Here is a 25,172-nt window from a genome sequence, read left to right as displayed (position 1 = left end):
AAGATGAAGGACAAACCAGAAAAAATGACCTGAAACACATATGATACGGCAAATAATAGATTAATTTTTCCAGTATAAAAAGAATTCTTAGAAATCAGTAAGAACAGGGTGCTTGGGTGGCTCAATGGGTTAGGCCTCTGCCTTCAGCTCTGGTCATGATCTCAGGGTCCTGGGATCAAGGCCCACATCAGGCTCTTCATGCAGTGGGGAGCCTGCTTCACCTTCTCTCTCTGCCTGCCTCTCTGTCTACTTGTGATCGCTCTCTGTCAAATAAATAAATAAATAAATCTTAAAAACAAAAAAAGAAAGAAAGAAAAAAAATCAGTAAAAACAGACATTTTAATTTAAAAATGGACAGAGAGGGGCCCCTGGATGGTTCAGTCAGTTAAGCGTCTGCCTTCAGCTCAGGTCATGATCCCAGGGTCCTGGAACCGAGCTCCTCTTCAGGCTCCCTACTCAGCTTCCCTTCTCCCTCTCTACCCCTCCACCCCTCAACCCCTGCTTGTGTACACACACTCTCCCTCAGATTTAAAAAAAAAAAAACTTTCAAGAAAATAAAAATGGGCAAAGAGCATTAATAGGCAATTAACTCTCACATATACACACATTCAAACACAGCAAAAAACTAAGATGTTCAAGCTCATTAGAGTTTATCAATTAACTAAAATTTGGTAATATCTAGTATTAAAGAGGGAATGGGGAAAAAAGTATCAGACACTATTGGTAGGATTCTAAATTGTTCCAAACATTCAAAGGGCAACCTGGAATATATGACAAAATTTTAAACATCTATTCCATATACAAAACTATTCTAAATTTGGAAATGTGTCCTATGCAAATAAATAGACAACTACACAAAAAAGGAGACACTCACTGTAGCACTATTCATAAAAGCAAAAACTGGACAACCTAAAAATCCACATGAAAAATTAAATAAATAAATGTTCAAAATCCCATAGTATTTGATATTGCAAAACCAGCCAGCTATTCCAAATAAAAAGATTCTTCTCTAATACCATGAAAAGATGTTCTAGATTGAGAATTAAGTGAAAAGGCCTGGAAACCAAGTAGCATGTTTCTATTTAATGTTAAAAAATAAATTCATTATATAAGTAAACACTTACATAATATAATACATGCACACACAGATCTATAAACACACATACACACATACCCAACACACAGTACATATCTTTGAAAACAGGTCTGAAATACATACCAAAATGTTAACAGTGGCTCATTCAGAATGATACAATCATAGGTGATTTTCATTTTCTTCTTTATACCTTTTGAATAGTCTGAACCATTTATAAATGAATATGTGTGGATTTTATGGTAATGGTAAGAAATATTTTCATTCTTTAAACAAAGAGCAATAAAAATCACCTTACTAAATACCTTGTGCTTTTACTGCATATTACTATTTGCTTACCTTTAAGCCTTCAGCTGGAAGTCTATAACCAAATCTTGCTGGAAGGTCATCAAATGTCTGAGATGCATTTTCAAAATTATACTAAATATAAAATTAAAAATAATCAAGTTACAATCAATTTACACATAACATTACAAACAAAATGTTTATTATTTAAGTTGTCATTTCCACAAATTTTATCCACTATCACACCTAACACAATTAAATCAACTTTATAAATGTACATCTACTAAAATGGCAAGGAATATATACAATTTACTACATATACAACTGCTTCGATTCTGATTTCACAAAATTCTTATTAAACAGCAGCAATAACATTAAACCACTTACTGCTTTCTGAGTTTCTCCCACAGTTCCCTAGCAAGAATTTTTTTTTTTTTAAGATCTCATTTATTTGAGAAAGAGAGAGGGTGAGACCATGAGAGAGGGGAAGGTCAGCGGGAGAAGCAGACTCCCAATGGAGCTGGGAGACTGATTTGAGACTTGATCCCAGGGCTGCAGGATCATGACCTGAGCTGAAGGCAGCCCCTTAACCAACTAAACCACCCAGGCACCCTAGCAAGGAATTTTCTAAACAGATTATTTTCCAACAGGAGTTCCATTTGACTTTCTCTAAATGGCCTTATTTAATAGAAGATACACAGGATTTCTGGCCCTAGCTACAAAAGATGTCTTTTCCCCAGACAAAGAAGAAGCATCAAATCATTTTTAAGAAATGATCTTTTCTATATAATCTGGATATTTTCATCTAGAGCTGAACAATGAAAGAAGGAAACACAATGAAACATATCCATATAGAGAACTGAAGGCATTCACAATCAACTTTCCCCTTCCTTATAGGTATAGATTCCTATGCCACAGTATTTATCAGTTTCCTACCAAAACAGAGTCAAACAAAGCAAGGGTTCTCTGTCATTGTAGAAGATAATACTAATGATAATTGAGAAGTGAGTGTGCTATATAATTTAAGAATGTTCCATCTGCTATACAGAAAAGAGAAACAAGGAAGATAGATGAAACTAAGCAAACATAATAAACAAGTAACTTCTGAAATACAGGCAAAGCTTATATGATGTATTAGAAGTGAAGATAGCTTTTCACAAATAGTAGGACAAAAGAGAACAACAGAACACATCGTTTTGCAGATAGGTAAAATATATGGAACAAAGCGAGAGTGTTATGTATAGCTAGAAAAGGATAGTACAAAAGATCAACCAAACTTTAAAAATTCACAAAGGATTAGGTTACAAATCCAGATTGAGAGCTTTGTCATCCCTCAATCAAACGCCCACTGGTGATACCCATTCTAAATTCAAGTGTCATCTGCCAGAGACAAGGAGAAAAATAGCTCTGCGGGTTAACAGCAAGCTATAGCTGTGTTCAAGATGTTCAAGATGTAAATATCTTGAGTCTCTCCAATAGAGCGAATTTTGGATCTGAAAACCTTTCATCTGCCAATTCTCCTTGCTCACCCTCAACTCATGTCCCAGCAACCACACTGTGACCAGAGAAAGCTGATGCAGAATTGAGACAGACTAGACAAACTGGGCAATACAGGATTTGGGTGGTATGGTTCTGGCATTTCACTTGAATATTACATTGAGTGTCTTAACACAGCCATTCTTTAATGGCTCTTCTCATTGTACGTTTGTAATTAATTCAATACAATGTGGGATTCGAGCACATGAATTTGGTCACTGAACCTAACTATTCTGTTACCTCTGGGATAATCGCCTGGTAGTATACTTGGAAGCCAACAGTAATTCAGGTTACGTTCCTACTGTAACAATAACTCATACTTACAGAGTGCTATATAGTTTACAAAGTGCTTTAGAGTCACAAAGGGCTTTTTATATCCACTATCACGATGTGTCATTTAATCTCTTAATTAAAACACTTTCTCTAATTGACTCAAGTGTTAAACTTGAGAAAGTCTTAATTGCTCCAAGACCAAAGACACTACTGTAAAATAAAGAAACTGATCTAGATCAACATAGACCAAAGGAAAAGCACAAATGTGTGCAGGCAGTACTTTTTTAAAAATTGTACTTTTAAAATCAGGAAATGGAAAATCTACAACTGTACTAAGAATTTTTTTTTTTAATCACTTCCTATTACTGAGGAGTTTCACTTTTTTGGCTAAATTTTCAGAAATAAAATGTCTACCTTGAACAACAATACTTGCAACACTAGGACTTGGAATATGTTCTGTTACTGAGTGAGACCCATTTTGAAATTGCTTCATCTTTCCCTAACAGCAAAACATAGATTGTCTCACAATGACTCTTAAAAATCACATTGTTTAAAAAGAAAAAGATACTCCAGGGCACCTGGGTGGCTCAGGTGGTTAAGTGTCTGCCTTCGGCTCAGGTCATGATCTCAGGGTCCTGGGATCGAGCCCCACATCAGGCTCCCTACTCAGTGGGGAGCCGGCTTCTCCCTCTCCCTGTCTCCCTTCTCTCTTTGTTATGACTAAATAAATAAAATCTTGAAAAAAAAGAAAAATAATAATATTCCTATCATGAATAAGATAAACATCTTTAGCACCAAAGTGCTTTTCAGTATTAGACAGTGGACTGCTGCTCATGAAATTAAAGAATGCTTACTGTTAAAATTCTTGAAGCGGAAAACAAAAGTATTCCTTTCTGGAATCCCATCCGGTTATTGCCACATAACAGTTTTAATCTACCTCTTTTGAAAAGGTCTTTTCTTAACCAAGTTTCTCCTTCAATAGCAGCCTTAACAGAAGGTTTAATTTAATTTAGAAAGTAACAAATGCTAACAATTATTGAGCATTTATGTTATCACGCTATACACCAGAGAGGTGTTCACTTATTTAATCTTTATAAACACCCTATAAAGTTGGACACTGTTTTATCATCCTCATTTTACATACTGGCCACAAAATTCAATGGCCAAAAATAAAAGCATCTGAATTTTATCTTTTCAAAAGCAATATCCTAATACCAGTACAAAATGGACCAACCTAATGCCCAACTTATTTAAATGAGCAACACTAAACACTAGATTTCAGGATGCTTTTATTCCATTAAAAGGAAAAGCTAACATTTTCTGGCTCTTGACTCACTTCCTTTTAATGCTTGTGTTACCACATCGAGTTCCTCTGCCTTGATATTTAGTTCCCCTTTTTACTAGTTACATGCCTTCACAATCTACTCTCCTTTAGCTATTTCTGCATCATCAGCCTTCTATCCTTTAGTGTCAACATAAAGACCCCCATTTAAGCAGCTCCGGTGCAGATGGTTCCTTCCCTAGATGATATCAACATACATTCCACACATTTACTTGGCTGAAACACAAGGAACACTGCTGGCAAAGACTGACTGTACTTCCATACCTAACATTTTTATTTTGTGTCTACATTAAAAAGAAAAAACCACCTCAGGCAGTCTCATACACTACTCGAGGTAGTGGGTGAAGGATGAGGAGAATGATAATTATAATGAAGATAAAAAAGATAAAACATTTACTATGTATTACATACTATTCTAAGCAGTTTATCTTAATTATCACCACATCATACCAGTTTACAAATAAAGAAACTAAAGTACTTAGAGTGGCTAAGTAATTTGATTAGGATCACAAAGCTGGTTAAGTTCCCAGAGCAGGCCACTGAAACTTATTTAACCCATCAAAGCTGAACCTCAAAATAACAATCCACTTCAGGTAAAAAGAAAAGAAGGAAAACAAGGAGTGCCAGACGTTACAAATAAGAGAGGAAGGGGAGGGGAGAATATGGAAGAAATCCAAGGAGAAAAGGGACACACAGAAAACTTCATTCCCTGATCAGTCCATAAATCCTCTACTTCATTTCAAAGTCATCCCAAGAATATTCCAAGGACTCTGGGAACCAATTTAGAGGAAAATTTGCATGTCAATGGACTCAAAGTCCTTAAAGGTTCTACTTTTACTCCATCTAGACTATTCTAGACTATTTTAGAAAAAATCTAAATCAACCAGTTCCCTACTAAAGAGGGTAACAAGGGTGACAAATCTTATAGGAATTAGAGTTGCTATGATTCAAAAGTTAGGATATAGAAACCAGCCTGGCTCTCCCAAATTCTGCAATGATCCTAGACACTTCCCCCTAAACCACAGTATACAGAGACAAGACTGGAGACCACATGAAGCTCTGGTCAGCAACAATTCTAGCCCTTCTGTTTCTAGAATGACCTATTGTCATTAAGCAAATCACTTGTACCCAGAAATTAAAAATAATAAATCTTTAGCATAGTACCTAGAGTACAGATGTATACACACACACACACACACACACACACACACAATTCTTCCTTTTCTGGCTTCACAGAAAATATAAACTTCCCAGGGTAGAGGACAGTAAGATAATCTAGAAAGAACTACTAAAGTTTTGAGGAATAATCTTCTATAAAAACTTTTTAAGATTTTATTAATTTACTTGACAGAGATCACAAGTAGGCAGAGAGGCATGCATAGAGAGAGACAGGAGAAAGCAGGCTCCCCGCTGAGCAGAGAGCCAGTTGTGGGGCTCAATCCCAGGACCCTGGGATCATGACCTGAGCCGAAGGAAGAGGCTTTAACCTACTGAGCCACCCAGGCGCCCCTGTAAAAACTTTTCTCAAAGATTGTTGTGCTTCCCTTCTCATTAATGTTAATCCAAGCTTGAAATTTTCTATAAGCATCTTATATAATTTTTTTTAAATATCATTATCAAGGTCATTAGAGCTATGCTAATTACCAAGGACAAAAACAGTAAGATTCTACACAAACACACAGCACGTAGACACGTGTGCTTGAGCAACATTTATCAGGTTCTTATTATTTGTGAGATCTTACATTAGATATTAAGCAATATGAAGATGGGTAAGGTCCTAAACTTTCAACTAACAACTATGTGTACAGGCCTGTATGTTCATGGGTAAATATCATTTAGGACTTTTTAAAAGCTTTTCTCTGAAGGATGTTTTTTAGACATGAATAAATTTTACTGTACTTACAGCTAAAATGTCTGCTTCTACAGGTAGCAGGTTTAAGAATGCAAAGAGCTGGACAGTCAAGATGGTATAGACTTGCGTGGCTGACAGCATGAGCATCCCTATGGAAAGCAGCATCTCGCTGTAAAATCACCTGGAAGAGAAGTAAGTAACAATGAGCTCTGGTACTTTGTCCTTGAAAACAAGTCATTTCATATATATTAATTCCTAATGTCCAAAAATATCTTAACTACAAACATGGGTTAACATGAAAATTGGGCCTATTTCAAATTTACACAGATGTGGACATTTAGGTAAACACCCAAAGTTAGTCAACAAGTACATAACTCATGGTGACTAAGTTCTGTGTTCTAACCACAGAACAAATGTCCTCCCACAGTTTTCAGCGTGTAGTACAGCTTGTCTACTAACTCTGTTACGAAGGGAACTAGATTTCAATCTAAATAAGGACTTAAAAACACTTCACAATTTTTACAATTTTAAGGAATTTTTATACTTCTTTGAATATAACTTAACTTCTCATGTAAATTTATTTATTCTTGCATATTGTACCCACTTCAGAGAATGTAAAAAAAAAAAAAATAGCCATGTATTATAATGTTTTGCCCTTTCCCTCTTAATATATACTTTTTTCCCTCTCTACATCCTAATCACAATAGTGCAGCTACCTTTTCCAACCTCATCCAATTTTCTACATGAGTCCTTACCCTGCAGCAAAAAGATCCCATTAAGGACTAAACAATAACCAAGTAATAAGTATTAAAATTCTCTTGGTAGGCCCTCAACTATTGGTATAACATACTTTTTTAAAGATCAGAACAGGGCGCCTGGGTGGCTCAGTGAGTTAAGCCTCTGCCTTCGGCTCAGGTCATGATCTCAGGGTCCTGGGATCAAGCCCTACATTGGGCTCTCTGCCCAGCAGGGAGCCTGCTTCCCCCTCTCTCTCTGCCTGCCTCTCTGCCTACCTGTGATCTCTCTCTGTGTGTCAAGTAAATAAATAAAATCTTAAAAAAAAAAAAAAGATCAGAACAAAGTTTGCAAAGACAAGAACATTTATAATGAATTATTTCATTAAATGCCACCAACTCAAGTAATACCAATTTTGACAAGATCACTATTGATAAGGCTCTGTATTTGGAGGATACCATGCAGACTCAAACTGTGACTCTTTGACACACACTGAAAGAGAAATACCTCTGAATAATTCTTGAACTACCTTCTTACAAAGCCATTAGGATCAGAGAAGAAATAAAGCTGAAAATATGTCCAATGTATAGCTCTATTCCACAGAGACAGAAAGTACATTAGTGGTTGCCTGGGGGGCTGCAGGTAGGAGTCAAAGGAGGGATGGTAGGCAGCTAGGAACGGGGAATGACTGCCCATGGGTGTGGGGTTTCTTTTTGGGGTCATGCAAATTTAGATTGTGCTGATGGTTGCACAACTCCATAAATATATGAAAAATCACTGTGCTGGGACACCTGGGTGGCTCCGTTGGTTTAAAGCCTGCCTTTGGCTCAGGTCATGACCCCAGGGGGCTGGGATTGAGCCCCACATCTTCTGTCCCTCTCGGCCTGCCACTCTCCCTTGCTTGTGCTCACTCTCTGAAAAAATTGTTTAAAAATCATCATGCTGTTCACTTTAAATGGGTAAATCCTATGGTGTGTGAATTAAGTCTATAAAGTTTTTTTTTAATATAGATTTGTTGATATTAGTTTCCTAGGTAAAATATATAAATATACCTCTGTTCAGAGAAGAATTATCATAGTAGGCCTGAGGCTGCTATCCTTAGAAAAACCTGCTTGCAGGGTTGGCCCTTCACGGGCATTTGAGAACTAGATTTCAGGAGGGTTCCCATCAGCCCCGATAAGAACGGCTCATTATGTCTGAACTCTGCAGTGTGGTTATATAGCAAACATATTTTCTTTCTGGGAATCTGAAATTTTGAACATGCTAGGCAGAGGGTGCCTACAGAACAGTCCCCAGTAGAAACTCTGGGCACTGAGCTTCCCTGGTAGACATTTCACATATGTTGTCATAACTCAGTGCTGAGGAATTTAGCATATCCTATATGACTCCACTGAGAGAGGACTCTTAAAAGCTTACATCCGGTCTTCTCTGGACTTTATCCCTTTGCTGATTTTGCTTTGTATCCTTTCACTGTAATAAATCGTTGTTATGAGTACAACCAGATGCTAAGTCCTGTAAGTCCTTCTAGTAAGTCACTAAACTTGCAGTAGTCTTAGAGATCCCCAACACAACCACTCTATATAATTTCAGGCCAGAAATCATACCATAAAAAATATGCAAATCCCTATAAAATAACGTATGGCTACTACCAAACCTTGTTAGAAAGAATAAATATGCAGAATGTTGACTACCAACCTGTTTGAGAAAGTTAATCTGAGTAAGAACTATGACTTTCTTTGTAAAGTTCTGGAATTCCCAGTCAACTCTGGGAATAAGGAGAGGGAAAAAGAGTTTAGAGGAAAAATAACTCTAAAGGTATAATAACTACAACCACTATTACTGATGACTAAGTGTCAGGCATCTCTCTAAGGACATTATCAAGTTAAACTCACTTAAACCTAACATCTCCCTTTTCATAGATGGGGAAAACTTAGGTATTGGTAGGTAACTTACTCAAGGTCAAACAATGAATAATGGCAGAACCGGGTTTCAAACCCCAGCAGCTTCCAAAACTCACACTCTAAATGCCAATGAACAATAACATCAATAATCAAGGTTGATGTTCAAAAGGTAATGACCCTATGCTTAAACAGGTACTCAAGGGCATCAAACCAATGCTCATAGCACAACAGTCACTAGATTGCTTTCTTCTTTTACTCTGGATATGAAGGGGAGGAGAGGGCTGGGAGAGAGGGTTTGCATAGGTGTATATTTAACATGCAGTGAGTTTCATTATACTTATTTTTGCTTTTATTGCCTTTAAAAAAAAACACATTCTGGAGTTTTTATAGTCTATTTACAAAACTAGTTCTTGTTCATTGTAGAAAATGTACAAAAAATTTAAATCACTCTATCACCAAATTAAGGAATAACTAGCGTCTATATTTTGATGTATAAACCTTTCATTCTTTTAGTTACATGTACATTCAAATATATATATTTGGCAATTGGGGATATATGATATGTACATGTTCTTTTGTTAAATATATTTAAAAAAAAAATTTTTTTGGTTTATTTGACAGAGATCACAAGTAGGCAAAGAGGCAGGCAGAGAGAGAGGGGGAAGCAGGCTCCCTGCTGAGCAGAGAGCCTGATGCAGGGCTAGATCCCAGGACCCTGGGATCATGACCTGAGCCGAAGGCAGAGGCTTACCCCACTGAGCCACCCAGTGCCCCTTGTTTCGTTAAATGTATTCTTTTCAGTTCGTTTATTGCGAATATTTTCCTCCTTCATAAACTATACTTGAAAAAATTTAAAAATTTCAAACCCTGTACCATAACAGTTCCTGGAGAACCACTGCAGACAGCAGTTCATGAGGCCCTCTGGGGCTTCCATGCCTTCTAAACTTTTTTTTTTAATGTATTTCATACATTGAATTTCCACATATGACTGTTTATACAAAATGAAAACTACTGGTTTAAAATACAGTTGTTAATGACGACATGTCATTCCATGTGAATGTGCTATAACTGATTTAATGGGATTTCTATTGTTGGAAATTCTTTTTTACCATTATAAACTCTGCAATACTCTTGTAATTAAACCTTATAGGCACACCCCTAGTTTTTTTAAGTTCATAGAAGTGAGTAGCAGTATTATAACTGTGGCAAGAAATAAAAGATTCAGTATTTGACAGACCCAGGATTATGTTATTAGTACTAACACATACTAACAGTATGATTTTGAGACAAAATAATAACTTCATCTGTGAAAGCAGATTATTTAGGATTTAAAAAGACAACTCTGGAATAAATACAAAAGTACATATAAGAACTTAACAGCAGTAGAATATAGGAAGAAGACAGTTTGGGTGGTGCTGCCAAAAGACAAAAGAGGAAATAGTAAAGGAGAACTACAGTTAGTGGAGGTGAGTACAATTTGGGAATTTTTTTCACTTAATGTTTGTGAAATACTCTGGTGGACATGTAAACAGATAGTAATAAACAGAAGTCAGGAGTTCTAACCAAACCGTAGAGAGATTTAGGAATCATCAACAAATAGGTGATAGATAACTAAAGTGATCTTAATGTAAAACCAAAAATTAAAAAGAGAAGAGGGTTAAAGAAAAGTGAAGAATATCTAAATTTAAGGGTCCAGAGAAAGATTAATTTCACATTAGTCAAGAAAGAAAAAAATTTTGACATCAATGTGGGGGGAAGGCAGGCAGACAACAGAAGTAAATGATAAAGAAGTGGCAAAAAATCTAAAATCTTTAGAGTCTGCCCAACCTAAACAATTTTATTCCCGAGTAGTCAAACAGGTATCCTTGCTCTGATCAACTCACAACTTCCAAGAATGCACCCTGCTATCACCAGCTATCTTCATTCATGTTATCCAGAAATTTAAAATACACTCCACTATCTTCAAGGAAAGCTTAGGAGAAAACTAAGACTTCTATGCTATCTTATGCAAAATTTTACATGTAAATATGCACCTTTTTTTTTTTTTTTGACAGAGAGAAACTAGGCAGAGAGGCAGGCAGAGAGAGAGGAGGAAGCAGGCTCCCTGCGGAGCAGAGAGCCCAATGCGGGGCTCCATCCCAGGACCCTAGGATCACGACCCGAGCCGAAGGCAGAGGCTTTAACCCACTGAGCCACCCAGGCGCCCCAATATGCACCATTTCTGTAAAAAAAGATCCATGGTTATTAACACATATTCTCAAAAAAAAAAAAAAAAATCACACACACACACACAAACAAAATCACACAAATCTCCAAGAAGTCTGCCAGAGAGAAAGGTTAATAAGCTTAAATCCTTCAATGCTTTCTCGTAGCACTTAAATTACTGGGTTAAGATATAAACTGTCAAATTGTATTATTAAGCAACATTCGTTATAAAAAGGTCTTCCTAATTTATGAAAAGCATGACAAGTGGAAAAACTATAAGCTAATTATAAAAGTTTGTCACCAAAACAAAAACATTCCCTGAAACATTCTTGAAATAAATGTGACCCTTAAAGAAATCTGGAAGCTAGTCATGGACTATTACAAAAAAATGATTCCTTTCCTCCAGGAGACTTTCCTATGCTGCTTTGATATATACCCACACATGCTTGTCTGTCACCATCCTGTATACTTAATTCAGTATAAAAGCTGCACCTGGATGAATGTAAGGTTCTCAGTGAAAATATATGTTGATATGCTATGTCCCCAGTCCGTGTTCTTCTACAAAGCTAGTGGGACCTGGTGTCAGGTTATGCCCAATAATTTATTGAAAGTGTTAAGGTCAACCAGAACCTCTCACTGTTCATGCAGAGTGGGTATTATACCTTTCTTTCCCATTAAAATTCTCATCAGCCTCTGGTTTTTGAATTAACTACTGCAGCCTCTACAACAAAATTCAATAAAGTATTGTTTGTTGTGAATTTATTACCCCTAAATAGAACACAATTTTACTGAGGACATTTCTTTAGAACCATGTTTAGAAAGAGCATACAGAAAAGCCTTCTAATAAAATTGAAGCCACCACCTTGGCCCCTCTGGCCAACCAAGTAGTCTAAGTTTTAGGAAGCACCTTTAGCCTGGGTGATTAAACCTTTCTTGGTGTATCTATAGATCATGCATAGGGAGCTAAACCCTTTTATACAACCTGCCCCACTACGCCGCCCCCCTCCCCAGGCACAAATATATAACCTCCAGGTACCACAATGTCTGTAGCTGCACACAATCAAGAAGTGTTATAGACCACTGTACTCCCCTTTTACTGATTAATTGCCCTAAAGTTCCTTTAAAAATCTTTGGGCCAGGTAGAAACCTCAGAGTTAGTTTTTGGACAAGAGTCAGCCTTCCCAAGGCTGGGGACACACTCCCCAAGTGGTAGGTGTCCTGAATAAAGCTCATTCCTTTTCTCCCCCTCCCCAAGTTTTTTTTTTTTTTTAAGATTTTATTTAGTTATTTGAGAGAGAGTAAGAGAGCATGAATGGTAGAGAAGGGCAGAGGGAAAGGGAGAAGCAGACTCCCCGCTCAGTGGGGAGCCAGACATGGGGCTGGATCCCAGGACCCTGGGTTCACGACTGGAGCCAAAGGCAGACTCAACCAAAGAGCCACCCAGGCACCCCTTTTTCCAAGTTTTTAATTTAAATTCCAGCTAGTGGAGTGCCTGAGTGGCTCTGTTGGTTAAGTGTCCGACTCCTGATTTCAGCTCAAATCATGACCTTAAGGTCCTAAGATAGAGGCCCACATCAGGCCTCCATGCTCACCACAGAGTCTGCTTATCCCTCTCCCATCCTCCCCACCCCAGCTTTCATGAGCTCACTCACTCGCTCTTTCTCTCTGAAATAAATAAATATTTCAAAAAACTTAAATTCCAGCTAGTTAACATACAGTGCAATGTAAGTTTCAGGTACAGAAGTGATTCATCACTTAACATACAACACCCAGTGTTCATCACAATCATACTCCTTTCCAGTCAAAACTTGTCTCTTAAGTATTGGCTTTTCAAGCTACAAGCAGCTGAACTTGGGTTTTTTGGTAACAAAATCTTGCTAGTTACAAATACCTACCTCTTTTCTCCCATCCCACCCTCTCTCGCCCCTTCCCTAGCTTTCCCCACTCTCTTTCTTCTCTCTCTCTCTCTCTCTCTCTCTCGATAATTACCAAAAATAGAACATGACTCCATATTCATTCTAAGTGTTCTTATAATCAGAATAAGGCTGCATTTCTTCAAAGGAAGTAGAGAATATGCTAGAAATCCTTGGGAACTACCAAGCAAATTTCTTAGAGGTAGAACCATCACCACAATCTCTGATCATATCTAATTATGCCTACTGCTTGACATGTCATGTCAACAAGCACATGACTTGTCATGGTGCTATTTAATTTGGTTTGCTAGGATTAAGGATTTTTGCATCAATATTCATAATACTGGTCTGTAGTTTTCTTGTAGTACCTTTGTCTGGCTTTGGATTCAGAATAATGCTGGTCTTATATAATGAGCTAGGAAGTATCTCCTCTTCAATTTTCTGGAAGAGTTTAAGAAGGATTGGTATAATTCTTTTTAAAAGTATTTGGTAGACTTCACCAGTGAAGCCATCTGGTCCTGAGCTTTTCTTGCTTAGGAGATTTTTAATATTGATTTGATCTCCTTACTAGTCATGTAATATATTCAGATTTTCTATTTATGACTCAGTCTTGATACGTTGTGTGTTCCATGTCAACTAGATTATCCAATTTTTTTGCTTTCATAGTTCATAGTATTCTTTCATAATCCTTTTCATTTCTATAAAATTGGTAATAATGTTTCGGCTTTCACGTCTGATTTTAGTTGAGCCTTCCTTTATTCCTTAAATCTACTAAAGGTTTATTAATTTTGTTGATGTTTTCAGAGAACCAACCCTTGATTGTTACTTTTCTCTTAGCCTTGTTTTACAAAACCTGAGCACCCTGGCTGGCACGTGTTCTTGTTGTTATTATCTGTTGTTGTTGTTATTATTATCATCTGGATGATGATGATGATGATGATGATGATTATCATCTGTATGGCCAAAGAGAGCAAAGATGCCAGTTACTCCTCTAATGCTCGTCTGGTATTTGCAAAATAAAATTTAAAAATTAAAAATGTCCCCAAGCATCACAGTAAATCTTAACCTCACATTTAAATCTGTGACAATACTATACAATTCCTCTACACAAAATTACAAAATTAAACCTTCATTTTACAAATGGAAATGCATTTAATAAGTGGTTAAGGGCAACAACTTACAAGAAATTCCCTTCCCAAACAACTTTTTATTCTTTAGATGACTCACATTCAACTAGTTCAATGCCAAATAACACTAATGAAACAGCTAATCATCTCCATAAGAAAACCTCTGAATAAGCTCATACTCTAATGTTTTCAAGCTACTTCCCTGAGCATGACCAGCACTCCAAAAATGGACCAACATACTCCGTTGCTAAAATAATGGTAACCTTTCCTAATTTGCCAAAAGATTTAATGGATAGTAATTTCAATTTGCTTTTCTTAATAAATTTATTTTATATTATAAAATGCATCAAAAGAACATAGACTATAGCAAGTGCTAACAGAAAAAATAAGTGAACAGCTAATTAACTACTCTAGTGTAAAATCTGTAATAGCCAAATCACATTTCATAAAATAGATTATTTTTTTAATAAATGTGCTAATGGTCATGTACATATATTGTATACATATGGTACTATAATGTTTCCTCGAAAATACTATAATCGCTTGTTGTATGAATTGAGAACATCAATAACTTCACAGTGTTCCCTTAAAAGCATCATGACTTCCAAGAGTTTTAACAACTGGGAATTACTTTAATATAAATATAAATTAAATTCCCATAAAGGATGGCTTTTAAAAAATGGTTGAGAGGCTGTCATGAACAAAAGTGTTACAAAAGAAAGAACAACAAGGCTTAATTAGTTTTTTAAGCAAAAATAAGATGCCTTATAGTTCTTTGCAAGGAAACCGTAGGTTGCCCATCTAATATCTCTAATGTGAAGCCATCCAAACTCAAAGCAAGCCTCATCTAAGATTTTTAACCATTACCATCAACCAAAGCAAAATTTTTCAGGTTCCAGGACAATGCTTTACAATTTGATTTTTCCAACACATGACACAAAATGAACAAATTCTTAATTTCAAAAGGTTAGTAAATAGCAAAACATCAATTCTTTCCAACCTCAGGGCCTCATACAAACTATTCTCAATGTTTAGTATGTAGTCACATTGGCTTTTTTCCCCAGAGAAACAATACTTTACTCTCTCCCTCAAAATATCAACCATAATAGAATCAAGGATATTTCTACTGTTAAGTGACAGTCCTGTCCTTCCACAACATATACCCTTAGTCCTATGCAGAAATAAACAATGAGTTCTCCTTTTTTATATGAAACATTATTGAGCATTAGGCATTAAAAACAGAATAAATTGTGGTATGTACATATAATTCTCTACACCAATGAAAATGAACAAGAGCTATATAACATAGATGAATTTCACAACAATAACCCAAAGCCAAAGAAGCCACAACGAATGCAAACATAATTCCAATCATATGAAGTTCTTTAAAAGACAATGGAGATGAGATTATTCAGAGATTCACATTTAAGAAGTAAAAAAGAAAAATGAGGAAGTTATCATAAAAATAAGACAATGGGTCCCTCAAGGGTAAGAAAGAGGAGTGTGATCAGGGAAAGGGTGCTTCTAGTATGCCACCAATATTCCCTATATCAACCTGGGCAGTGTGAGATGGGAATTTGCATTATCATTATTCCTTAAAACCACACATAAACATCTAATGCACTCTGTTTCTATAATTCTAGCCATTTTTTTTAAAAAGATTTTATTTACTTATTTGACAGACAGAGATCACAAGTAGGCAGAGAGGCAGGCAGAGAGAGAGGGGGAAGCAGGCTCCCCGCCAGAGAGCCCGATTTGGGGCTCGATCCCAGGACCCTGAGACCCTAACCCTAGCCAAAGGCAGAGGCTTAACCTACTGAGCCACCCAGGTGCCCCAACTCTAACCATTTTTTAAAAGGAAAAAAAAAAAAAAAAACCAGAATAAGGCAGGCTTCCATTTAAAACAAGATTTTTTTGTTTTGCATTTCTGGCTATGTGGAAAAGTTAAAAGCTGGCAAGTAGTAGCTTATGGAGATCACATTCAAACTAAGCGAATGAACAAATAAGCAACTGTTAATATCCAGACTCATATTCAACCACAGTTACAGCTTCTCTTTCAGTGGACAGGAAATGGTATCTGGTAATATAGATTACTCATATTATTAACATGTACTCCAGTTGCTTATCATCAAGGAAGTTTGGAAAACATGCTTTAGTCCAGAACAGCACTTATCACTGGACCCCGTGATAACAATTTTAAACAACGCCCCCCATTGAATCCTTATATCAAGCCAAATTTGGAAAACACTGTTCTCATATACTGGCAAGTGGCATACCAAGTCATTATTCATAAACTTCAAGTCAAAGAGATATGGAGTAGAGGGAGCGAATTAGAGGTAGGAAAAAAAAAGAGAAATAGGAATGCTAACAAAAATACACTTCATAATTCTCTCAAATACCACTGTTGTCACCGGTGTCATAGGTTGCCAACCCAGCCATAAGCCATCCAGCAAACAAGAAAAAGACAATAGACAATGAAATTGCTTTCATGGATATCAGAGTCTTAGGAACCATTTAAGGAAACATGGCAGGAAGTTGTTTTCTAGGTCATCAAAAATATCATGCTCAGTATATACTTCAAAGTATCAATCTTCTGAACCAAAATGTTTTTTTAGGATGCTTCACACAAAAGTCACACCATCACTACAGACAGATCAGTAGAGAACTTAATTTTAAGCCAGGTACTCTAAGAATCTGACAGGACTGTTTTCTCATCAAAACCTCAGAAAAATCTTCTCAAGTAAAATGAAAAACAAATAAAAATGTATAGGAAAATATCAATTTGTGCTATCATTCTAGTTTCCCTATTTTAGGGGACTCAATATCTATATGTACTAGAGACTGACTGAATAAATGAACCAATTTCCATACCCATTATCTCACCCCCTCACCCTCCCTAATTTATGCAGAATTTCTGAACAAAAAGCTGAGCATGCCCAATGACCCACAGAGTTTAGACAGTAAGCATGAAATCCAGCCTACTATGTTAATTGTGGAGAAGCATGGGACACCAGATCAAGTTATACCATTCCTCCTGATAACTGTTTCCTTAAAATATCTCCCCAGGGGCACCTGGGTGGCTCAGTCGGTTGAGTGTCCAACTCTTGGTACCAGCTCAGGTCTTGAGCTCAGAGGCACAAGTTCAAGCCCCACTTTGGGCTCCTTGCTGGATGTGGAACCAATTTAAAAGAAATGAAATGAAAATAAAATACCACCCCAGAGCTCTATTCCTGCCCTTCTTTTCTGTATACCACACTCTTCCTCGGCAAACGCCTGCAACCTGCCTCTGTACCCACCATGCCTTACTTCTTAGTCTCCTCTATGTTTTTTTTTTTTTACTTCTCATAATATTCATTACTTTCTATCATACTACAGTTTCCTTAAATGTTATTTTTATGGTTTAGTATCCATCTTTGCTGTAAGACTGTAAATTCCTCCAAAACAGGAATTTTAATTTACAAATGTATCACAAGTATCTAAACAGTACATGGCATGTATTATGTGTTTAATATTCGTAAAAATGAATGCACACATGACCTCTCAGTATTATCTTCTACAGAGGCTCTGAATGTGGCCACCCCCTAATCATGGTTTTAAAAAAAAAAAAAATTAAGACCTTAACCCTAAAAGTATTTTATGTGTACATTTAAAAAAATGAGTATATATTATAAAAGAAAACAATTCGTTAATGCATATAAACTATGAGTGGTGGAACTCTATATGGTTTTTGTTTTCTTTAAATTTATAAATTTGCATGTTTTAAAACTAAAAAAATAAAGACTTTTCTAAAAGTCTATTTATATAATGTATACCAAACAAAAGGCTAAAAGAAAATACATAGAAATCTTAACAAAAATCCATTCCACTTGTTCAAGTTTTCTAAGTGTGCATTACTTTTATACCAAAAAAAAGTTAACAAGCAAGCAATAAGGTCTTACACTTCAAAAGTCTATTCATGATTTAAAAATGAAATGAAAATAAATAAATAAATGAAATGATTTCTTGTGAAGTGAAATGTACAATCAAAAAGGTGTGAAGCAAGGACATATCTTAAGCCAAGAGTTAAATTTTTTGTCGTTTCCTCTCTGTAAAGCGTTCAAAATGTTCCATCCCATGCTATAGTCCTTTCAGATATTATTGCCATGAAGTTCAAAAGTAGCAGCCATTTGGGCTCCAAGGAATGTATAGGAGTTAACAATAAATCACTATGAACCACAGGTAACAGCTCAACTATGATGCCATGGATTACTAGCACCCCACTTCCACTGCCAAGGAGCTCAGCACTGTGCTCACAACCAAAAACATGACCAAACCAATACCAAAACTTCAGATTTTTAGGTCTAGCTTCTGGAACCCTCCAGGGATCAATTTTCTATCAGCAGGGGTTCAATTACGAGACAAACTATAAAGTAAATTAAACAATGTTTGACAGAAGTAATTAGTAAACATTGACGGAGTAACTATAAAGATGTTGACAAGGGGTGGCAAGGGGAAGGAGAGAAGGATTCTACATTTTAAATATGTACAATTTATGTCAATTACAAGTCAATAAAAAAGTTTATTTTTTTAAAATGAATGTAATTATTAACTATGATGGAAAATATTTTTTCCCTTTTTTCCCCCTTCTTTTTTTCCTTTGGTCCCCTCCCCAATGCCAGGGTTTCTCATTGGAGAAGGTATGGTTGCAGCACACTAGACAGAATTTCACCAGAGTTGGTCCAATGTTGCCAGGCAAGTAGGAACAATGCTTAGGAGTGCAGGCAAGCTGAAGCTAGTAGGCAGGTGTGCAGAGGTACTTAGGACACTGCCGTAGGCACAAGGCCTGGAATGCACAGTATCCATGTCAAGAGAACTTCAGGAAACAATTCCCTGAGGTAAAGACAAGCCAAGAATGGTGGGCACATGTGCAGAGGCAGTCAAGGCACTGAAGGCATGAGGCCTGAGATGCAGGACATCCACTTCAGAAGGGCCGTGGCAAAGTAGTTACCAGGTCAAAACTGAGGCTGCAAGATCACGGAGAGCCTCTGTATTTTGGGCACATGGCTAAGGCAATCACCAGATGTCCTCAACCATGTGGACTGCTGATGGACCATGCAACAAGAGCAAAAAAAGGAAAACACAGATAACAGGAACAAGGAAGGAAAAAAGTCCCTTTCTCTAGTTAAGTTCCCTCTAGCACTCTGTCCCCTCCAGAGTCTGATAAAGCTTAACATCCTGCTCTTTGTAAATGAGAACCACTCAGAGTCCAGTCCTTTATTGTGGAGCAGGTATTGATGGAATGGTTTGAAGCAGAAAGAAAATAAATTGGTAACTGACATGGTTAACTTTCTGTTCAAGATAGTATTTAAATAAGGCAGTGTTTCTCTCACTTAACAGGAGAAAAAGGAAAATAAATATACGGCCATTAGCATGTTATTAAGGCACAGAATCTGAAAGAACACCTACGGTCTCTTTGAATTACCTATTTTTAAAAGCCACACAAATTTCATATTTTATTCTAGACTATTACCATGTATGTTTTAAAATAAAAGTGTTTTCAATTACACAATTGATTGTTAAGTTTGTCAGCTTCTAGAGGCTGCCCACATTCTCTGACTGGTGGGTCCCTTTCTCCACCTAGAAAGCCAGCAATGGCAGAGGATACCTTTCACATCACATTATCCTAAACTCCTCTTCTGCTTCCTTCTAAATACCATACCTGGATAATCCAGGATAATCTTCCTACCCCAAAATCCTTAACCATATCTGCAAAGTTCCTTTTATCACATAAGAGAATATATTCACAGGTTCTAGGTATTAGGATGTGGACATCTTTAGGGTCACTGTTCTATCACAGTAAGTATTCCATTTCTCAAACTTCCAAGTTATATCATTACGGAATCATGGGTTACTATTTGTTCAATGGGTTGTAAACTGTTAGAGTAATTATTTTGATGCCTAATTGTCCCCAACCTGGCTCAAACTGGCTTTTATGTGTTTTTGATAGGTCTCCATCATTCTTGAGCCCCTCCTTGTTTTCTGACTAGATTTTCCAGTCTCATCTTATAGTTTTCTGCCTCTGCCCTAAAACCAGCCATTTATTTCTTCAAGGTAAATATCCTTGTATGTAAGAATCTTACACTGAAGTATTTGGTGGATACAGAGCATCAGGTCAACAACTTACTCTCAAATGATTAAAAAAAAAAAGACCTCCATATTATTCTTATAACTTTTCTGGAACCTTGGGATTACTTCAAAATAAAAAATATGTATTACTTTATTTTAATCATGCCTTCCAAGGTTCAAAATAAATTATTTGAGGCTTGTCTAAATATTAGTACAGAGGATTGAAAATTTACCAGCTATAAAAATCAAAATCACTTTGGGGGCGCCTAGATGGCATAGTTGGTTGAGTGACCGACTCTTGGTTTCAGCTCAGGTCGTGATCTCAGGGTCATGAGATCGAACCCCGTGTCAGGCTTAGTGTTCAGTCTGTTTGGAATTCTCTCACTCTTCCTCTGCCCCTCCCACTCCTTTTCAGCTCATTCTCTCTTCCTAAAAATAAGTAAGGAAATCTTTTTTTTTTTTTTTAAATCACTGTGGTTTCTCTCAGAAAACCTGACAAATTGAATTTAACTTTTAAAGTATAACTGCAAAGACTTATAAGGAGAGTTGTAACATAGGAATTGAGTTTCTAATCCTGGTTCCATTGTTCACTGACTTAAGTTAATACCCTTGTAATTAGCCTCTATTCTTTACACATTATTCATCACATTACTATCTAATAAAATGTTAGGGTTTTTTTCCTAATGCTAAAAATAATGCTCACTGGAAAGCATAAAGAAAATATTGAGGGGAGCATGGATGTCTCAGTCAACCAAGTATCAGACTCTTGATCTCAGCTCAGGTCTTGATCTTGTGTGGGGAGTTCAAGCCCTATGTTGAAGAGAAGGGAGACAAGAGAAGACAAGGATTGATTACCATAATGTTAATATTCACAGATAACATTAGCGTTTGTCCTCGTGTGTTGCAGTTAGTTCTCATGTTCGTTTTAATATATCCTTGATCTCCCAACCACACTTTCAGCTCTTCCTCCTTACTGCCACCCAGTTAATCCACAATGACCCTCAGCTCACCCAACATACAAGACACAAAAGCCACAACCTTATGATATACTTCATAACCAGTTGCCAGAATTTCTTAAAATCTAATCCCTTATTTTATACCATTCATTTTATTCACAATGGTTCTGCTTCTCTGACCCAACCATGAGTGACAGTATTTTTTCCACACATATTTTTACATCATTTGTATCATGTTATGACTTATATGCTTTTTAGCTGAAAGTTATATCAAACATTTCTCCTTTGTAATAAAATTTCTCACAATATGTTAATTGTTTATTATTCCACTATATAGCTCAATCATGACTTTGCCTAACCATTCCCCAACTGTTATTAAGATTAATCCAACTATTGCAATTATAAATAAATCTATGATAAACATAAATATCTTCATACATTTCTGATTATTTTCTTAGGATAAATTCCTAGATGTGGAATCACTACACCAAAGAAACATTTAAGACTTAATACATATTGCCTAACTGCCTTCTAGAAATAATGTTCTATTTACACTTCTAAATAAGTGTGTATTTCATTGCACTGATTATTCTTTCCTCATCTTAGTTGATGTTAGGTAAAGTTATAGAACACAAATAGCTAATGTTTATTGAATGATTACATTTTTGGCTAAGTTTTTAGCCATTTTTTTAAATCCTCACAATACTATAACGGATAGAGGTTGATTTTAGTATCTTTCCATAAAGAAACAGACTTAGATCAGTAACATAAAGTCCTTATAACAGTGCCTAACATATAGCAAGTGCCTTGTATTTGCTCTTATTTTTAAGTAACTTGCTCAATGACACCTCTTATATAGTAGAGCTAAAAAATACAAGTCTGTGTCATGAAATCCCAGCCTTTCCAGATGATCTGATTATTGTATAAATTTATATTGCATTAATTACTTGTGAGGTTGAAACTATGTCTATTCATAATAAAATTTTAAGGCTAAATATTTGAAAACTTTCAAGAAAAACTGAGAAAAGTAAACTGATGTGTATTAATGATAATTTATATACTCACATCAGCTTCCATTCCAATCTTATTTTTATTACTCATGGATCTCTAAACCAAATTCAGTTTGGTTTATCCCTAAGGCTTTCTCTAACATCACAACTAAGTCCCCTCCAAAAGCTTAAAGAAAATAAAATGTTCTATCTTCTATTATAATGGCCATGTGTAACAGGATACCAGGAATTCACTAGCAGAAGTAGACAATCATTCAACACTATGCTGGAAGGAGATCCCAAACAATTCATATGTAGCATAATCTCACATCAGAAAAATAAAAATTCCTTAATGTTCTACTTTTTTTTAAATTTTTAATTACTTTCCAATTTCTTATCTATATGATCTAGTTCATATAGGTAAAAAAGAAAGTAAATGACTATTAAAAGCAATAAACATTACACAAAAAAATCAGTTGTGTTTCTACATAGCAGCAATGAACAATCCAAAAATGAAATTAAGAAACCAGTCCATTTAGAAAGATACCCAAAAGAATAAAATACCCAGGAGTAAATTTAATCAAGGAGGTGAAAGACTTATACACTGAAAACTATAAAACATTGCTGAACAAAATCAACAACTTAAATAAATAGAAAAACATGCCATGTATTAGGAAGACTAAGTATTGTTAAGATGGCAATACTGCTGAAAGCAATTCACAGATTAAAGACATTCCCTGTCAAAATTCCAATAGCCTTTTATGCAGAAATGGAAGTCAACTCAGATTCATATGGCATTTCAAGAAGTCCCAAATAGTCAAAACACTTTTGGTAAGTGTTTTGAGAACAAAGCTAAAGGACTCACACTTCCTGATTTTAAAATCTTACCATAAAGCTACAATAACTAAAACAGTGTGGAATGCGCTTAAGGATAGACATAAAGACCAAAGAAATAGGAAGTAAGGTCCAGATATAAACTCCTACAACTATGCCCACTTGAATTTTGACAAAAGTGCTATAACCACTCAATGGGAAAATAATAGTCCCTTCAAGTGGTACTGAACAACTGGATATTCACATACAAAACAATGAAGTTGTACCCCAAACTCAAAATAAATATAAAAATTAACTCAAAATGGTTCAATGACCTAAATATAAGAGATAAAATGACAGAACTCTTATAAGCAAGTTTTCATGACCTCAGGTTCAGCCATGGAATCTTAGCTAGGGCATAAAAAGCAAGAGAAATGAAAATAAACTGGGCTTCATCAAAATTAAAAACTTTTATGCATCAAAGGACATTATCAAGAAGTGAAAAGATGGGGCACCTGGGTGGCTCAGTGGGTTAAGACTCTGCCTTCGGCTCAGGTCATGATCCTAGAGTCCTGGGATGAGCACCGCATCGGGCTCTCTGCTCAGCAGGGAGCCTGCTTCCCCCCACCTTCTGCCTGCCTCTCTGCCCACCTGTGATCTTTGTCTGTCAAATAATTAAATAAAATTTAAAAAAAAAAAAAGTGAAAAGACAACTCATAGAATAGGAAAAAATGCTTTAAATAGTGTATCTTTTAAGAATATAGATCCGGAAAGCATTTACAATTCAATAATAAAAAGACAAACCCAATTAAAAAATGGTCAAAAAACTTAAACAGACATTTCTCCAGAGAAGATAAATCCAAAGGGCCAACAAGCACATAAAAAGATGCTCAATCTCATTAGCCATTAGGGAAATGCAAATCAAAACCACAATGAGATACCACTTCATCCCAAAAGGATGTCAATAACATTAATTTTTAAATGGATAAGAACAAATGTTGGTAGCAATGTAGAAAAATTGGAACGTTCATACACTGCCAGTGGGTTTGTAGAATAGTTCAGCCATTATGGAAAACAGTTTGGTGAGTCCTCAAAAAAGCTAAACGTAGGATGATCCAACAATTCCACTTCTGACATATACCCAAAAGAAATGAAAACCGATACTCAATACAAATCCTTATATATGAATGTTCACAGCAACAATATTCATAATAGCCAAGGAGCAGAAAAGAACTCAAGTGTCCAACAACAGATGGACAGATAAAGCGCAGAGTATATATACAGTAACAATGACTTAGATGTAAAAAGGATACACATATGACAAGGTTGATGCAGCAACAGGGCAGAACCTTGAAAACAGTATGCCAGACACAAAGGTCACAGATGAAATGATTTCATTTCTATGAAATTTCTATAACAAAGAGGAGTCATCCAGTAAATCCAGAGAAATAGAAAGCCTATCAGTGGCCACCAGGGGGTAGGGGCAGCAGGGAATGGGGAATTACTGCTTAATGGGTATAGCATTTCATCTTGGAGTGATAAAAATGTTTTGGAAATAGACAGAAGTGGTAATTGCACAACACTGTGAATGTATGAAATGCCACTCAATTATTCACTTTAAAATGGTTAATTTCAGGTTATATGAATTTCCCCTCAAAAAATTTTAAGGCATTATTGTTTATAGTAAGTGTTGGACGATTACAAGCAGTTCTTTTTTGAAAGTCGAACATGTAAATTACAAGCACAATAACTAGGCCAATAAAGTATCTTTCAACATTTTATGAGTTTTTTTTCTTTAAATATTTTATTTATTTGTCAGAGAAAGAGAGAGAGCACAAGCAGGAGGAGCAGCAGAGGGAGAAGAAGGATCCCTGCTGAGCAAAAAGCATGATGCCAGACTCAATCCCAGGACCCTGGGATCATGACCTGAACTGAAGCTAGATGCTTAACCGACTAAGACACCCAGGCATCCCTATGAGGTGTTTTACACAAGGTGGTATTTCTCTCTGGAAGTCCATTCCCTCTTTAAAGTATAACTACAGTCACA

General features: G+C 36.2%; 1 protein-coding gene across 5 annotated transcripts in view; it reads right to left on the bottom strand.

Moving 5' to 3' along the window:
* The window catches only part of RNF13 (ring finger protein 13), a 157,063-nt gene that overhangs the window by 124,961 nt on the left and 6,930 nt on the right, over positions 1–25,172 (bottom strand). For 3 of the 5 annotated variants that reach the window (XM_032852467.1, XM_032852466.1, XM_032852468.1), the window contains exons 2-3: positions 6,433–6,562; positions 1,433–1,513 (exon numbers count right to left, since the gene is read on the bottom strand). In XM_032852467.1, the coding sequence (XP_032708358.1) occupies positions 1,433–1,513; positions 6,433–6,546 (195 nt within the window). In that variant the 5' untranslated portion in view covers positions 6,547–6,562. Of the gene's footprint in view, positions 1–1,432; positions 1,514–6,432; positions 6,563–25,172 lie in introns of those variants that run through there. The other 2 variants (XM_032852469.1, XM_032852472.1) reach the window with 1 other exon arrangement.

This window comes from Lontra canadensis, unplaced genomic scaffold, assembly GCF_010015895.1.
Source record: "Lontra canadensis isolate GAN:19392208 unplaced genomic scaffold, GSC_riverotter_1.0 scaffold6, whole genome shotgun sequence".
Taxonomy (NCBI): Eukaryota; Metazoa; Chordata; class Mammalia; order Carnivora; family Mustelidae; genus Lontra; species Lontra canadensis.
The sequence above is the reverse complement of the archived record's forward strand: the minus strand, read 5'-3'. Positions and strand labels throughout refer to the sequence as shown.